Source organism: Schistocerca piceifrons, chromosome 2 (genome assembly GCF_021461385.2).
Source record: "Schistocerca piceifrons isolate TAMUIC-IGC-003096 chromosome 2, iqSchPice1.1, whole genome shotgun sequence".
Lineage (NCBI taxonomy): Eukaryota > Metazoa > Arthropoda > Insecta > Orthoptera > Acrididae > Schistocerca > Schistocerca piceifrons.
Window position 1 is genome coordinate 840,000,527 of NC_060139.1, and position 19,099 is coordinate 840,019,625.

At 40.6% G+C, this 19,099-nt stretch overlaps 2 protein-coding genes across 5 annotated transcripts in view; one reads left to right on the plus strand and one right to left on the minus strand.

Moving 5' to 3' along the window:
• LOC124776868 (RING finger protein 17) overlaps positions 1–19,099 on the minus strand; it is a 529,150-nt gene that overhangs the window by 240,865 nt on the left and 269,186 nt on the right. For 3 of the 4 annotated variants that reach the window (XM_047252047.1, XM_047252048.1, XM_047252046.1), the window contains exon 6: positions 1,128–1,489. In XM_047252047.1, coding sequence (XP_047108003.1) covers positions 1,128–1,489 — 362 coding nt within the window. Of the gene's footprint in view, positions 1–1,127; positions 1,490–4,506; positions 4,537–19,099 lie in introns of those variants that run through there. The other variant, XM_047252049.1, reaches the window with a different exon arrangement.
• The window catches only part of LOC124776871, a 67,783-nt gene continuing 53,474 nt past the window's right edge, over positions 4,791–19,099 (plus strand). Inside the window, exon 1 of the mRNA XM_047252051.1 lies at positions 4,791–4,909. Within this exon, the coding sequence (XP_047108007.1) occupies positions 4,846–4,909 (64 nt within the window). The 5' untranslated portion in view covers positions 4,791–4,845. The remainder of the gene's footprint in view (positions 4,910–19,099) is intronic.

Genomic DNA, 19,099 nt, shown 5'->3' on the forward strand with positions numbered 1-19,099 from the left:
AAGTTGGTTGAATGTTCATGTCCTGCTGTTGTCCTAACAACGGAAAGAGGTAGACGGATAGTGAACCTACCACTAGATGCTACATGGTTGGACATCCAAGACTCACCACAGAATGTGGGGTTTGGAGACTTGTCTTCACTGTAAAGTAGGATAGAAGGTGATCTGTGGCATCTCTGCCAAAGAGCACAATGCTGGTGCTCACACAAATATTTCGGAGCACATTGTACAGTGTGGAATATGGAGCTCAGGAACAACCCACCCAAACATCATCACATGTTGACCCAACAACATTGTCAATTACAACTGCAATAGGCACAGGACCATCAGGATTCGACCACCGATCAATGGAAACGTGTTGGCTCTTCAGGTGAATCAAATTTTTGTTACACTAGGTTGATGGTCGTCCCCACGAACACTGTCACTGAGGAGAACAGTGGCTCAAAATGTGTAGTGTGCCATGGATGCAGGCTGCTGGGAGCAATATTATGTTAAGAGACACATTCTCCTGTGCTTGAAGGCAACCTGTGGTAGCTGAGAACCATCAGCATCCCTTCATGCTTGATGTCTTCCCCCGATAGTGATGGCATCTTTCAACTGTATAATTGTCCATGTCTTGGATCCAGAACCATGCTACAGTGGTTTGAGGAGCATTATAGTGAACTTACGTTGATGTCTTGGTGACCAAATTTGCCTGATGTAAATCCTATGGAACCTTTCCGGGTTGCTATCGGACCCCGTCACTGTGTACGAAACCAGCGGTGTTTTATTTACACAAATTACATGATCTGTTGGTAGATATCTAATGCCACGTATCTCTGCAGACCTACCAATAAACTGCCGAATCCCTTGTATGCAGAATTAGTGATGTATTTCATTCCACAGACAGACACAGAAGCAATGGTCATAATGTTTTGGCTCACGAGTGTGTGTGTGTGTGTGTGTGTGTGTGTGTGTGTGTGTGTGTGTGTGTGTGTGTGTGTGTGTGTGTGTGTGTGTGTGTGTGTGTGTGTGTGTGTGTGTGTGTGTTTAGAATTCTAAGTCCAAATAATTTTCAGGAATACATGTTCAAAAGAAAATTAATGCTATCCAAGTTTTTACTTTTTGTACATAAGTTAATTCATACTTACTCTGCCGATTCATCACTGACATATTCACCAACATTGGAAATGAGATGACATGGCATGTTCTCAGTAGTTTCCTGAAGTTTTTGTATTAAACAGTTCATATCAACTTTTGATATGTTTTGAGGCGTTTGAGCAAGCTGTGCCTCCTTCAAAATTTTTGAAACGCTTTCTATGTTGTCTTCAACCTGCTTAGTTACATTCTGAAGACTGAAGGACACACCTTGCTTTAACTCTTGAACTTGGGTCAACAAAGTTTCCTCCATCAATTGTAAGAGTCCATGAAGATACAGAAAATGGCGTGATATCTGTAGCTCCAGTTGCTGTGCATGGTGTACGGATGGCACTGAATAAATCTTCTCCAGTTTCTGAAACAAATAATTACGAATTTACATTTATTTCTTTAGTTTCTTTAGTTATCAGTTCATATTCGATGAATCAGTGTATCAATATTGAAATTCATGTACATCAAACCCATTTTCAGAATTTGGTGACAATGACCCAAAACAGAAATTTTCATCTTCCATGAATTTAATTGACTGCACATTCAATGACATCTGGAGGTTGTTCGAAACCTCTAGCCCAAAATTTAGCACTCCTAGACAGAAGGCAAGTAGCAAGCTTTCACAAGGAAAGTTCATTTGAGGGAACTGTAAAATTACATTGAGACAAAATGCTTGGCCAGGACTTACCTTTAAGTGGCAAAACATATAATAAATGTCAGTTAAAACTAAATATTAATTTAGCAAAGTGCAATAAAACCATATTAAGCAATAAATTGTGTTTTAGGGGTGTAAGAAGGTGGAAAGGAAGGACTGGAAGTTAGAACTGTGAGGGAAGATAGGTTGCCAGAGTGTGGCCATGCATTCCTCCTACATAGGTCTGCAAAATGAAGGGCTAGCAGGAAATTTCCCATGCTCCCTTCTGCACTACATCACAAAATGCAACTGCAGGATGTTTCACAAAGTTATACCGAACCTTCTGCAGTTCGCATTATTAATCTGTGGTGAAGCGGCATGCTGACATGCCCGTAGTGTTGGTGCAAAAGGGATTGGTCTTGCTGCTGTCTGTTGTTGACAACATATTGTGAAGCCCTATAACTGTGTTCTAGTCACTAGGAGGTGAATTAATGAATGGCCAGAAAGTTAATACACTTTCTCTCTACCATGCAGGAGATAAATTCTGCCGAAATTTTTACAGAGGTGCAAACCGGGTTCAGAAAGGATAGATTAAATGAACTAGGTGGTGGTGTGTTTGTGTCTGTTGGTAGTAGTTTATCTTGTAGTGAAGTTGAAATAAATAGTTCCTGCGAATTACTATGGGTAGAGGTTATACTCAACAGCCATACCAAAATAATAATTGGCTCCTTCTACCAACCCCCCGACTCAGATGATACAATTGCTGAGCGGTTCAAAGAAAATTTGAATCTCATTACAAATAAGTACCCCACTCATACAGTTATAATTGGTGGAGGCTTCAATTTACCCTCGATTTGTTGGCGAAAACACACATTCGAAGCTAGTAGTAGACAGAAAACATCTTCCAAAATTGTACTAAATGCTTTCTCTGAAAATTTGAACAGTTACTTCATGAGCCCACAAACATTGTAAATGGTTGCAAAAACACACTTGACCTCTTAGCCACAAATAATCCTGATCTAAAAGAGAGTGTCATGACAGATACAGGGATTAGTGAACACAAGGTCATTGTAGCAAGGCTCAAAACCATATTAATCAAATCCACTAAAAATAAATGCAAAATGTATCTATTTAAAACAGCAGATAAAAATTCTGCTTGATGTCTTCCTAAGAGTGAGTCTCCATTCCTTCCAAGCTAATTATGTAAATGTAGACCAGATATGGCTCAAATTCAAAGATACTTTATCGACAGCAATAGATAGCTTCATACCGCATAAGTTAATAAGAGACAGAACTGTTCCACCATGGTACACAAAATACATCAGAACACTGTTGCAGAAGCAACAAAAAAAAGCATGCCAAATTCAGAAGAATGCAAAATCTCCAAGACTGGCTAAGTTTCACAGAAGCTTGAAATTTAGTGTGGACGTCAATGCGAGATGCTTTTAATAGTTTCCACTATGAAACATTGTCTCAAAATATGGTAGAGAACCCAAAGAGATTCTGGTCATATGTATAGTACACCAGTGGCAAAAAACAGCCAATACCGTCACTGCACGTAGCGATGGAATGTTACCGATGATGGTGGCACTAAACCAGAGTTACTAAACAAAGTTTTCTGTAATTCCTTCACGAAAGACGCCGAAGTAGATATTCCAGAATTTGAAACCAGAACAGCTGTTAGCATGAGTGACACAAAAGTAGATATCTTAGATGTTGCAAAACAACTCAAATCAATTAAGAAAGACAAGTCTTCCGGACCAGATGGTATACCAATCAGGTTCCTTTCAGAGTATGCAGACACAATAGTGCCTTTCTTAGCAATCGTATACAACCGCTCATTTGACAAAAGGTCTGTTCCTAAAGACTGGAAAGTAGCACTGGTCACACCAATATTCAAGAAAGGAAATAGGAGTAACCCATTGAATTAGAGACCCATGTCACTGACCTCAATTTCCAGTAGGATTTTGGAGCATATACTGTACTCTAACATTATGAATCAGAAAATATCGTTCTTGTGCAACACAGCTAGCTCTTTATTGTGTCCCGGCGACCGAAACGGAAGGTACGCATTTTGCATAACAATGCTCCAGGATATGGCAGAGGACACGTTTTCCGAGGACACTTTTTCCAAACGAGTCATCTTTTCAGACAAATAGACATTTCATCTGTCGGGTAAAGTAATCTGCCATAATGTAAGAATCTGAGGATCACAAAATGCTTGCATCGTCATCGAATATGAAAGACTCTCCGAAACTGAATGTGTTTTATGCCTTTCTGTTCACAAAGTTCATGGAATTCTCTTTTTGCAGAGAGAATGTCATACCTGGACATGCTGCAAAACTGGTTGTTCCTCAACTTCACGAAGATTCCAATCATTTCATCTTCATATATGTCGGCGCCTCGCCTCAATTTCGCCTTGGGGCGCGACGTTATCTGAACAACAACATTCCACAACGTTGGAGGTGGACAACCAGATCTTTTTATTTTTTTGGCCTTCCAGGTCACCAGACCTCACACCTTGCCTTTCATTTCTGTGGGATACATAAAAGACAGTCACTTATGGCAGCTACTCTCCAAGATCTAAGAATCCGAGTTGTTGAAGCTTTCGATTCCATAAACAGAGACCTGTTGATTCGTGTACAGAATGAAATGGACAATCGTTTCAATGTTTCTCACGCAATGCATGATGTACATGTTGAGTGTATGGTATAGTGTCTGAGTGAACATAAAACTTTGAAACTTACGCTATCCAGTGACATGCGCAATGTGTTTCTATCTTTCATAGTGTGTCTGTAATAGACAATCAACCCTTTACACATGCTGGCCTTCTTAGTAGTATGAAGAAAACACAGTCGACACCAAAATTGTAATGGATTTCAGATATAAGTTAGCTGCTTGTAGCGCAGAACAGCCCGAAGCTTCTATGCTACAAAATAGGCACTAGCAGTTGCGGGGTATTCGGAGAACGCACAGCAGACGCAAACGGTGCCTAGTGGCGAAGAGACTGGAGTGGGGTGAAGTGACCCACTCTCGCCCGTGCAGCCGCCGTCTCTCAGTCAGTTGCAGGCGTCTCACCGTGCAACATGGACGCCACTCAGATCTACACAGCTCTCTTGCTGCTCCTGGCGCACATCATTTGCTCGCAAGGTAAGCTGTGTGCAAACTGCAGAGTACTAACAAATGCAAACGCTTCTGACAGCCGACAATCGCCGAGCTTGTCAAGAGCAATTGCTCCCTTCCCCAAAAAGGTACTGCGTCATGTGATCCGACGGATAAATGCATGTTGCTGTAAAGTGTTTTCCCGCATGGGCGCGCACAAATGACGAGACTACAATCCACTTGCTTGCCATCGCTAAACACATAGTTTCAACAACAAAATTAACGACGAATAATGGACGTCCACACCAACCAAAAACTGCATAGTTGCGGTACTACCGTTTAAAAGAAAAGGTTGGCCTTCAGAATCTCTGTATCTTATTCGGAAAGGTTACTCATGATAGCTGTCAACGTCTAAACATGTACTCCGAAAGCCATCATACGGAGTATGGCGGAGGGCACCTTGTACTACTGCTGCTGCTGCTGCTGCTGCTACTACTACTACTACTACTACTACTACGTGTAAGAGACCTAATTTTTCTTGTATTATTTTCGCGGTCCTTATGCAAAATGTACTTTCACAGCAACAGAATACTTCTACAGTCAGCCGCGAAGCCGGCTCTCTAAATTTTCTCAATAGTATTTCACGAAAAGAACGTCGTCCACCTTCAGGGATTCGTATTTGAGTTCACAAAGCATCTCCGTAATGCTCGCGTGTTGATCGAAACCTGGCGTAGCAAATATAGCAGTCCGTCTCTGAATTGTTTCGATGTCCTCCTTTAAACAGACCTGGCGGAACACCAAACACTCGAGCAGTACTCAATAATGTCAAGCTACATACATCTATTCGTAATAAGGCTGGTTTCTGAAACACTGTACACAATTTGATACCTGAACAATCATTACTGGTCTAGTTATTTATGTTACTGATATTTGAATTATTTTACGTTTTACATTTTTTTTTATTTTATCGTTTCACATACGTGTATGCTCTTAACTGAAAATAATAAGTAACTCATTATTATGATACAACAACATTAGAATAATGATAATTTGTAAACAAATGCTTAAAACTCAACGGTTCTTACACGCTTGAAATGAACGAAATTTCTTCGCATAATATACGCGACAGAAACACAACATAAAACAAAATGCAGCAGCACTTCAAATTGTTAGGGGTGATTATCTAAATATTCTGATATCTATCAGGCATATTTCAGTAAGTTGGTAAGCCATCGCGAAAATTATTGATTACGTACAAGTGACTACATGACATCAAAATCATTCAACAAAATTAGATCTGCAAATCTTCTCACAAGGTTCTTCAGACACCGACAACAGTTTCTTCAAACACCTACAACCGTATACTTACCACGTCTGTAGCTGTGCCGTCGAGTCCTTTGGGAACATCAGTTGAATAAGTTTCTTGTCCTCGGGTATGAAGATCAAAACAGGTTTTCCACACTGACCATCTGCCTTTTCACAGTTTTAAAAGAAACTAATGGTGATTTTGCACCGAAAACTCGAGAATCTCTTTTCAAAGCTCAAAATGTCCTTAAGACAGCATCGAAATCTGGTTAAACAAACGTCTGACCGGATCAAATGATATGTGAAACATATCTTCTTTCACAGTGATTGTGAAACATTTGTATTATTGGTAGATTCTTAGTGCTGTCAATGTGAAAGAACCGTATAGAGCATTGTATCTGAGTACAAGGAACTTTCTCATCTGGTGATCCCAAAGGTCTCGAAGCCACAGGAACAGTCGTGAGATGTATATGGCTTTTGATGTTGGAACAATTGTGTGCGAAGATTTTCAGATCTAGGTCTGTTGAATGATTTGGATGTCAGTCTCCACTTGTGAAACAATGTAATTAAGCTGCAGTCACATGTACGTAATCAATTCTTTTCGCCACGGCTTACCGATATACTGAATCATGCCTGCTACAGACCAGTATACTTTTATTTTTACAATGTGTTCTCTCTGTCGTGTACATTATGTGAAGAAATTTTACATTTTCTGTGCATAATGTAAGAAAACGTTATATTTTGAGCGTTTATTTACATATTATCACTATTGTAATGATTTTTAGCATAGTAATGAATTACTTATTATTTTCAATTAACAAGGTACGTATTTGTGAAACGATAAAATGGAATTAAAACGTAAAATAACAATTTAAAATATAAAACTAGTGTCACTAAAATAAAGAACTAGACCAATAACAGATGTTCAGATAGTTTAATTAGGTATGTTGAAAATTCTCTAACATCACATCGGGTACAGTATTTCAGACACTAGCTTTATTACACATAGATGTACGTAGCTTGAAACCTCCTTTGATTTTTTGTTGTAACAGAAGTTTTCATTTTTCAAAATTAATTAACAGTGGTGAGATATTTTGCAGAATTTCAAATCATTACAAAATCAGATTATACAATTGTCAAGAACGCTGATTACATGTCAACTTTTATATGAGAAACAGAATTTTGTGTATTATTGTTTCGAAGATATTTCCTCCAGGCAAAATTACATTTCGAGGTGCGTTTTACCAAATAAACGTGAAATTGGAACCATACAAAAAGATGCATACTGCATTATTTTTACTCCTCTACACACCCGCCAAGTTTCTTATGATCACTTACTGACACTTGAGAATGTTTCCTTGTAAATCATCCTGTGTCCTCCTAAAGTCACTCAACGACGACATTTTCTCGTACACTACATCATCATAAGCAAGAAGACGCAGCTTGCTGCTGACCCTGTCTGTCATATCATTTATGTATATATAGAACAAAAGCGGTCCTATCAAGCTTCCCTGGGGCACTTTTGACGATAACCTCGTCTCTGACAAATCATCGCAGCCCAGGGCAACGCACTGGGTCCTATTACTCAACAAGTCTTCGAGCCACACACATCTGGATACATATTTCGTAACAGTCTGTAGTGGGGCACTGTGTCAAATGATTTCCGGCAATCTAGAAAAATATGGAATCTACCTGTTACCCTTCATGCATACTTCGCAGAATATTGTGTAAGAAAAAGGGCAAGCTGAGCTTCGCATGAGCGATGCTTTTTAAATCTGGACTGATTTATGGTTATAAGCTTTTCTGCCTCAAGGAAATTTATAATTTTCGGACGTAACTGCATACAAAGTTTCCCTTGACTCAGGAACTACACTCCAACAATGCTTTCCATTCTGCGCAACTGAAAACATAATAATTTCAACTGTTTCACAGTTCACAAGGTTTCTAGAAACACAATGGTTTACCATCAATCAGATAAGTGCCCCCACGTCGTAAGGTCTTGCTGGAATTACAGCGCATGGGATACACATTTTAAACAGTCAAAGGGAAAGGGTGACATGTCAGGGACGTTTTCTTTGCCGCGACAGTCAAGCCCGTACTCGCGGATTGAAGATATGCTATCCGGAAATCCGATGGTGCACTAGGGAATGTAATGGCCCTAATGGGCTGGTAGCTACGTCATAATATCATATTAAACGATGCGATTTTTTAAGTAAAGACCGTAATACAGGACTGTAATCATGTAATTTCTCCTGTAAGGCTTCTTTAAGCCTAAGATTTAGACGTCCAGTCCTGTAATATGAGCATGAACACAGGTAATTGTGTGGGATGTCAATGGATGCCGATGTAACTAATTACTCTTAGATGATCTTCAAGCAAGCTTTGAGCGTTAGGCTAAATGAACGACGAGTGCGATGCTAGGTGACAATTTGGTTGTCATCAGTGATCTTGAAAGACACTATTGACTAAAATATATTAACAACAGCGAACACTGGATCGAAATAAATCGCAATTTCATAAAAACGACAGGTTTGTGAAGTATTAGGGGAAGAGCACTAAGTGATACGGTTTTAAGGTTCATTTATGAATGATACAAAAGCATTAAGTAACCCAGCCAGTTGAAGTAAGCTACAAAATAAGGAAAAAAAAATTCTGAGAATTTCGGTAGACCTGTCGAATGAAAGTAACAAGACTAGACGAAAGCTAGGTTCATAGCTGGCACATTCAAGACCAACGTATATTACAGATTGTAAGACGCACTTTCTTCTTCGAAAAATTGCCTCCAAAATTCAGTTGCGTCTTATACTCGAAATAGTAGCTGGTTTCGCAATCAAACAAAATAAAAGGTATTCATATGATGCGGGCTGGAAATAGAAAGTAATAGCATATACAGGAGAGCATGGAAACAGAGCAGCTAAGCGTCATTTTGACCCCCACCAACAGAAAAAACAATCGCCTTTGGCTGGTTAGTAAAGAAGAAATGAAAAAACGAGGAAGACTAAATGTGCAAATAGAGGGCTAAATGCAGAATGAAGAAAACTAGACGATGACGCGCTGAAATGGATTCAAGGACGAAACTGGTATGAAATTACGGATTAATAAAGTGTGGGAGAGAAGGAAAGGTACTTCACCGAAGAAGAGTTCTCTTTTGGGGCTAGATCAGTTTACTAGTCGTTTGAAACATTCTGTGAAAGAGAAACTGAGAAAAGGAAATACAGAGCTTCCTGTTATTCCGGCAGGATATATTTCATAGCTGCAACATATTGATGTCTCGATAAGTAAACCATTTAAAGTGTATATGAGAGAGGGATGGATCAAATGACTGATGGATGAAACCCAACATGAATTCATGCCGAAGGTAGCTTTAAAACGACCTACAATCAAAACAAGTGTGTCAGTGAATAAAACTGTCGTGTCTAGAGTGAGAGAAAACATTATTGTCAAGTCTTTCAAGAAGTGAAGCATAAGTAACGCTCTCGATGACAGTGGGGATCATCTTGTACATGAAGAGAACAACGATGACGACGACGAAGAAGAAGATGCAGATGACGATTTTCTGGTATTTTAAAGGTCAGCTTCGTTTAATAAACTGAGAATTTTTTTAGTTTGGCTTTGCAATCTAATGATAAAAACGGTAATAATGTTATTTTTTTAAGAAACTGCTTAAAATTAAGGCGTGTCTTATAGTCCGTAGCGTCTTACATTCCGTAAAATACTGTACTCCAGTCCGGTTGTTCCCCTGCCTGGCTAAATATTTACCTCATCGAAAACTTCTGTCAAGTCGTGTGGGACAATGAATCATTCACTATACTGTGCTGCTGCAATTCAGCTCAGACTTAATCGCTCCAGAATATACAGTGTGCAGACTGCGGAGAAAGGAAAAGAAGGCACCTGCTTCTTTTATCGGGCAACGAGAGCGTGGGGAGAAAACACGAAGTATGCGAATTGGCGCCGTGGATCGTGAAATGCCGGGGACGACCCGTACGGAGCGAAGCGTCGGCCCCGCTGTTGCTCACCCAGCACATTCTGTAACTCCTACAGCGAAGTTTTTTTTACTGCTTGTAAAGTGCTAAGTGAAAAGATTTTGAAATGAACAAGGAAGCGCTCATGTTGAACGCAGTGGACTGACTATATGGGGCAACATCCAGGACATCTCCGACTACATCTACATGGATACAATGCAAATTATATTTAAGTGCCTGGCAGGGGGTTTATCGAACCACCTTCACAATTCTCTATTATTCCAATCTCGTATAGTGCGCGGAAAAAACGAACACCTATATCTTTCCGTGCGAGCTCTGATTTCCCTTATTTTATTATGGTGATCGTTTCTCTCTAAGTAGGCCAGCATCAACAAAATATTTTCGCATTCGGAGCAGAAAGTTGGTGACTGAAATTTCGTGAACGGCAACGAAAACACCTTTGTTTTAATGATGTCCACCCCAAATCCATTATCATTTTATTGACACCCTCTCCCCTATTTCACGACAATACAAAACGTGCTGCTCTTCTTTAAACTTTTTCGATGTACTCTTTGTCAGTCCTCTCTGGTAAGGATCCCACACCGGACGGACAACCGTAGTGTCGGCAGTCTATTTAGTAGAACTGTTACATTTTCCCCTGCCAATGGTTAGCCTTCCCCACAACATTTTCTATGTGTACTTTCCAATTTAAGTTGTTGGTAATTGTAATTCGTAGGTATTTAGCTGAATTTACGGCCTTTACATTTGACTGATTTATCGTGTAACCGAAGTTTAACGAATTCCTTTTAGCACTCATGTGGACGACCTCAAACTTTTCGCTATTTAGGGTCAACTGTCAATTTTCGTACCATACAGATATCTTTTCTAAATCGTTTTGCAATTTGTTTTGGTCATCTGTTGCCTTAACGAGTCGATAAACGATAAACTACAGCGTTATCTGCAAATAACGTTAAGAACGCTGCTCAGATTGTCTCCCAAATCGTTTATGTAGTTAAGGAACAGAAGAGGGTCTATAACACTTCCTTGGGGAACGCCAAAAATAACTTCTGTTTCACTCGATGGCTTTCCGTTAATTATTACGAACTGTGATCTCTCTGACAGAAAATCAGGAATAGCCAATAACTGAGCCAATATTCCATATTCACACAATTTCACTACATCCGCTTGTGTGGTATAGTGTCAAAGGCCTTCCAGAAATCCAAAAATACGGATAAATTTGAAATCGCTTGTCAATAGCACTCAACACTTCGTGCGAGGAGAGGTAGTTGTGTTTCGTAAGAACGATGTTTTCTAAATCCGTATTGACTGTGTGTCAATAGACAGTTTTCTTCGAGGTAATTCATAAAGTTCGAAAGCAATATATGTTCAAAAATTCTGATGCATATCGATGTTAACGATATGTGCCTGTAATTTAGTGGATTACTCCTATTACCTTTCTTGAATAATGGAGTGAAATGTGTAACTTCCCAGTCTTTGGGTACGGATTTTTCGTCGAGCGAATGATTGTTAGTATGGAGCTATTGTCTCAACATACTCTGAAAGGAACGCTTGCTTTTGTTAGGTGATCTACGTTGCTTCGCTACTCCATGGATATCTACTTCACGGTACTCATGTTGGCAGCTGTTCTTGATTCGAATTCTGGAATATTTGCTTCGTCTTGTTTAGTGAAGGAATTTGGGAAGGCTGTGTTTAGTAACTGCTTTGGCAGCACTGTCTTCTATAGTATTTCCACTGCTATTGCGCAGAGAAGGCATTGATTGTGCATTTCCGCTAGCATATTTTACATACGACCAGAATCTCTTTGTATTTTCTGCTAGGTTTCAAGAGGAGGAGGAGGAGATTAGTGTTTAACGTCCCGTCGACAACGAGGTCATTAGAGACGGAGCGCAAGCTCGGGTGAGGGAAGGATGGGGAAGGAAATCGGCCGTGCCCTTTCAAAGGAACCATCCCGGCATTTGCCTGAAGCGATTTAGGGAAATCACGGAAAACCTAAATCAGCATGGCCGGAGACGGGATTGAACCGTCGTCCTCCCGAATGCGAGTCCAGTGTGCTAACCACTGCGCCACCTCGCTCGGTGGGTTTCAAGACAAAGTTTCGTTGTGGAAACTATTATAAGCATCTCGCATTTAAGTCGGCGTTAAATTTCAAGCTTCTGTAAAATATCCCCAATCTTGGGAGATTTTGCGGTCATTTATATTTGGCATGTTTTATTTCCTGCAACAGTGTTCTCAGTCGTTTTGTGTACCAAACAGGATCAGCTCCGTCGTTTATTAATTCATCTGGTATAAATCTGTCAACTGCTGCCGGTACTATTTCTTTGAATTCAAACCACATTTAGTCTAAACCTGCACTGTTAATTTTGAAGGAGTGGAGATTGTCTCTCAGGAAGGCGTCAAGTGAATTTTTATCTGCTCTTTTCAACAGGTATATTTTTCGTTTATTTTTGGAAGGTTTGGGGGTTACAATATTCAGTTTCGCTACGACAGCCTTTTGTTCACTAATCTCCATATCCGTTTTTATGCTCATTATTAGGTCAAGATTATTTGTTGCTAAAAGGTCAAGTGTGTTTTCACAACCGTTTACTAATCGCATGGGTTCATGAGCTAACTGCTCGAAATAATTTTCAGATAACACGTTTAGGACAACGATATACAATTCCGACGTGGTACTTACGTGTACAACGGATCACACGAAGTTGTCAATGATGTGATTTCGTAAATGAAAGAAGCAAAACCACACCGGATATCAGGAGGAGGAGGTCATAATTAAAAGGTTTGAGATCGCTTGAAGAATGATTTCTGGATGCTCTTACCAGAGCTGTTGATAAACGCGTCGGGAACTATGGTCTCAACAACAATACCAAGTCGGTCTTTTACACTATGAACACCTAGTTGCTTTCTTTAGCCTGCGTAAGATTAACTGATAAAAGGTATTTTAATTTCACGATTTTCGCTTGTGTATAAAACATCTCGAATGCTGAGCCCACTAAGGAGGGAGAGAGAGAGAGTTGTGAAGTGGAGAAAGGCGGGTGCGGAGCAGCGGCAGAGGTATGGTACAGCGGCGCGCCTGTGGCTGTATGTAGTAAACAAATATTGTTGAAAATGTCTGATGCGGCGTAATTGCAATAGCCCTATCAGTTATTCGCGTTCACGGATTAACAGTACACCTCCCAATCCCGCTCCTTTGCCCAATCGAAGTCCCATGCATAATTTTCGGTCCGTTATAATCAAAAGCTAGTTTTTCACGAATCTCAATGTTTAGGATGTTGTATCTCCTGAACTCTGTAGTTTTACAATGATGTTATTTTGCAGATACATCCCGTGATGTGTGTGTGTGTGTGTGTGTGTGTGTGTGTGTGAATACTGGTTCCAGATGTGTTGCGAAATCAAAACGTCATGCCAGATGCTGAAGTTTTGCTGTATGAACAGTGAAAATGTAGAAAACGATTAAGTTCTTTTCTTTCATCATTTTGTGGGAGGTGCCAATGAGCAAAAGTTTCGCATAGATTTGACATTATATTTAAAATTTACTGGGAGTCGCAAAGTGTTCTCATTCTCAAATACTGGAGAATATACTTCTGTAATTTGCGCGCCGTGAGTTACGTTGCCTCAATGCCACAACAGACAAACAAACACACACACACACACACACACACACACACACACACACACACACACACACAGTTTCTAACTTTAATCTCTAATACCTGACTTACTTTGTTCAACTTTTACATAAAATTATACCTTTTAAGGAGCAGATTATGACAGAACTTTAAATTCTATCGACAATTATGTGAATTAGTGAAAACAAAATCTTTGCCGTTAGATAGGCAATCTGCAACTGGTATAATGGACCATGAACCAGGTTAGCAGTTCGGTTGGTGCGCAAGTTCGCAACGTTTAAATACAACAGATATACATAACAGAGACTTTAGTCATCAATAATACATCCTCCTCAACTTGCCAACGCTGTAGTAACTTTTCGATTCCGCGATTGTAAAAATCATGTGGTTTTGAGGCGAAGAACTCGTCGAGCCACGTTCTGAGCGCAGTTTCATACGGAAAGGAAGTTCCTTGAAGGTTGTTCGGTGGCAAATGGCAAAGGTGAAAATGGGGGGGGGGGGGGGGGGGGCAAGATCAGGTGAATAAGGTCGGTGCAGAATGACTTCCAACCCATCTCCTGTAGTGTTTTCTGTCAGTCTCGCAGAATGCGGGTGGGCGTTATCGTGGAGTAGGACCACATCATGCAGTCTTCGTGGTAGTCGCTCTTGATCAGCGTCTGGAAGACGTCTCGTTGCTGACAATAAATGTCAGCTGTGATGGTTACATCTCGGGAAAGCAGTTCGTACTAGACCACACCCTCAGTGTTCCACTAGATGCATAACGTTATCTTTTGTGGGTGCGGGGGAGCAGGTTTTCATACGGGGCGGGGAGTTGCTGCTCTGTTTAGGCTCAACCATTCCTTTCTTTTCCTTGTTAGCATAAAGACACGATTTCTCGCCACCAGGAACTATACAGAATAGGAATGGTTTGTATTGTTCACGAGGCAGTTGATGACGAACAAGCAGAGATGCACACATTGTCACACACTGATTTTTGTGGTTTTGGCCTAGAACATGTGATATCCCTGCACCCAATTTCTGAATCTTCCTGACTGCATGCAAATGTCGCACGATGGTGGAATGATCACAGTTCATCACATTTACCAGTGTTCGAATACACTGACGCGAATCATTGTGCATTACCACGTTTAAACGATCTTCATCAAACCCCAAAGGTCTTCCTGAACGTGGAGAGTCACTAATGTCACAACGATTTTTTTTTTTTTTTTTTTTTTTGCTCTGTCCGGTGGCATTATGCCCACACAAGGCGCAAATGTTTCCGGCTGCATCCGCTGCTGCCTCCTCCCTACTGAACTCCAACAGAAGAATACGAGGTCTGTTCAAAAAAATTCCGGAACATTCGTAATTTCGCGCCAGTGCTGAGTAACTTCCGAAAGTTTCATTGTTGTATGTCCGTTAGTTATTGTTCAATGCTGTTTTGAGGATAATGTTTTGTCACACAGTTTGCCAATTTCGAGGTGGCAGAGTTGGGAGAGCAATGCGGTTGCATTAACTTTTGCATGAAACTCAAGAAAACCTTTACAGAGACACACCAAAGGGTTCAGGAAGCCTAGGGTGATGAGTGCTTAAGCCGTACTCGGTGCTACGAATGGTTCACATGGTTTAAAAAAGGCCGGACAGAAGTTACGGATGACCATCGTTCAGGACGGTCTTCGACATCTACCGATGACGCTCATGTCAGGAACGTCAAAGAAATTGCGGGTGACAATCGAAAACTGGCTGTCCGAGAGACTGCAGAAGAATGTAACATTTCAGTTGGATCATGGCTCGCAATCCTGACACAGCATCTTGGAATGCATCGTGTTGCCGCCAAGTTCGTCCCACAGCTCTTGAGTCAAGACCAAGGAGATCTTCGCCTCGCTATCTGTGAAGAGCTTTTGAATCGCGAAATTGAGAACGAGATGTTACTTAAGAGAATCATAACTGGTGATGAGACGTAGGTCTACGGTTATGAAGCTGAGACGAAGGTTCAATCTTCACAATGATGCGGGAAAGGCTCTCCCGTCTGAGAGAAAATGTGGGAAGGAAACGGCCGGATTGTGGCTCTTGCATTACGATGACTTTCATTCGTGTTGGTGCTTGCTATTGCACAAATAACGAAATCACTGCTCTGCTTCATCCTCCGTACTCTCCAGACCTGGCCCCTGCGAACATTTTCTTATTTTCAAAGTTGAAAATGCCGTTGAAAGCAAGATGATTTGCAACGACAGACAAGATAAAAGAAAATTCGCAGACGGCGCTTCGCGCGATCCAGCAAGAGGTGTACCAAAACTCGTTCTGGAGGTGGAAACGGCGTCGGGAGCGTTGAATCAATTGTGGATGAGAGTATTTCAAAGGACATCATGAGCAATAAGTAAAAGGTAAGCGCAGAAAAATTTTGTGGGCAAAGTGCCGGGATTTTTTGAACAGACCCAGTCTGTCGGAAATGTTCCGATATATCCACTTGGTACTCCGTTTTTAGCGTCGACAGCTCCATTCATTATCTCCAATCGACAAAATGTAAACTCAAATAACAACAGGGAGCTAAAAATAAAAAAAAAGTTAGTCAATAAATAAACCCACAGCAACCGGAATACCAACACGCAAAACAACAATGCTACGAACTCGTGCACCAACCTAATATATAGAAATGAGCCTGCTTTCAGGTGTGCTGAACGGAATGCTACTATTATTAGAGACAGTGCAGATAAAACTTTATCTGTAATGTCGTTTAAGGTTCGATAAACAGGACAATTCAAAATGACTGTAGCGATTAAAAATGGCTACAAATATTTAATGCATAGCAACACACGCCGAAGATTTAGAGGTAAGGGCAAAACTTTATTTAAGTCACTGAGGAAGTTGATATAAACACTCAGGTTTGTGATCTCAGCAGTATGAAAGAGTGGATCCAACTCACGCTACGAACTATACCCTCCCAAAATATCACAGAACTACCTCCTGGCTGAGCTACACCCACCCCATACAAACGATAAACGGGTCATTAGCCCGTCGCGCCTCGTTGGACTATCTGTGCATTCGTCGCCTTGAATCGTTTGAAAAAAGGTAAAATGGCGATTCGTCTTACTACACATGCCTCCAGCCAGCTCTACTGGCCATTTTCTGTGGGTGTAGGAGCCACTGAAGAATTGCAACTTGATATGACGCTATGAGAAATGGCCCTTTGCGAAGTACCCGATGCAAAATATCCAGTGCATGCAGTTCTCTTCAAAATATTTGCACGAAACTGATTGAGGTGGACTTGCTTTCACTCACAGCATCAATTTCTATTATCTTTATCAAGGTGCGACTCTAGTCTTTGTCAGTTTGGACCTTTTTACAACCATTGTGTAGGGCTTGTTGCATGGTCGCGATTAGAACACCAGTCCTTGTAGATATGTGGCAACTTCATAGAAACACCCAAACACGATAACTCCTTTCCGCCATTCTCACGTCGCCGCGTAGACCTATCTTCTTGCACAGATTGCATCCAACCGACTGGTTCACACACACCAATTCACTCTCTTCCTTACGTCAGCAGTGAAGTGTCAAGTGACAGTCTGGTATCTGTTCTACCGTACCTACAGCGCTCAAAACGATCAGTGTTCTTTCACTGGAGTGGCTAATATTTTGTCCTGCGAGCTTACTCGTTTGTTTGGTGATTCATACACACGATCCTCGAATATTTTTGAGTTTTATTCTGTAAGAAACTGTGCTTCGTTTCCTCCACCTCTCCTCCCCCTGCAACTAATGTGAGCTGCGTTCACCTCCCCCTTTTTTTCTCAGATCGAAACCTATTACCGTATTTTACGGGCTGTAATACACTACAGACTGTAAGACAAGTTTGCAAAGCCAGACTAAAATAAAATTATTTGTTTATAAAACCAAACCAAACTTTAAAATCCCTGAAAATCTTCATCTGAATTTTCTTCTTCTCCGTTATTACACACTTGTTTGATTGTAGATTGTTTTAAAGCACTCTTCGGTGTGAACTGATGATGCATTTCATCCATCGGCCATTTGTTCCATTCCTCACTCATACACAATCTAAATCGTTTATTTATCGAGACATCTATATGCTGCAACTGTGAAGTATGTCTTGCCGCAATAACAGCAAGCTCTGTATTTCCCTATCTCAGTTTCTCTTTTACAGAATTTTTCAAATGATTCCTAAGCTGATCTAGCACAAGAAGAGAACTCTTCTTCAATAAAGCACCTTTCCTTCTCTCCCACAGTCTATTAATCCACAATTTTATACCAGCCTCGTCCCTCCAACCCTGACCATGTACGTAAACACCACCAGCTGGCGATATTTGAGAAGGTTTTGGCGTTGTTTTGCACTTGAAAATAATCACTGAATTAAGTTTAGTACTGTCAGCAAAATATGAAACGACAACAGTAGCAGTGCAGTGCATTTTTTCATGTCAATTTGTTTTTATATTTACGGTTTTTGTATCATTCAAGGCAACAGTTTTGTTACTTTCCACATCAAATGTCAGAGGAATTTCGTCCACATTCGTCATCTGCTTTAGTGTCATAGTGTTTTTCCTCCAATGTTGAATAATAAAGCGATGGAAAGATAATATGTCTCTTCATGCTCTCGTGGCATTTTCCGAGATGTTTTGGTTTTAGTTCGCATGCTATGTCCACGATGCTTCATAAACCTGTAGCAACAACCAACTCCACCCTTAATGTAAGTTCCAGTGTATGTGAATCATTTTTGTATCAATTCCAATGCCATTTTGATGTTGTCCTTGAATCCCTTTCAATACATTTGGCCATTGGCGTTCAGTCCTCTACTTGCACATTTAGTATTCCTCATTTTTTCAGTTTTTCTCTACTAGCCCACCAAACGCGAATAGTTTCTTTTTCCTGTTGGTGGAGGGCCTAAATGCCACTTAGCTGCTTTGTTTCCACGTTGTTCTGCATATGCTATTACTTTCAATTTCTAGCCCGCACCATATGACTACCTTTCGTTTTTTTTCATTACGAAAGTAGCTACTAACAAAACTATATACTGCCACCGATAACATAAATCACTTTAAATTCAAGTTCACTGGCAACGTAGATTGGAATTACACACATAGGCTACAGAGTATTCTGGGTTTGTGATGGTGCGGCGGGAGGGAGGCAATGTTAACAATTCATGTTCGTTGCAATGCTGCTGCCAGTCGAGTCCAACTTTGCCAGATACAGGAAACCGCGGCATCCAATATATGGCCATTTTTAGACTGGGGGGAATTTTAAATTAGACACTGGGCATTTTTACATTGATTTCGAGTATAAGATGCACCTGAATTTTGCAGGCAATTTTTCGAAGATAAAGGTGTGTCTTATAGTACGAAAAT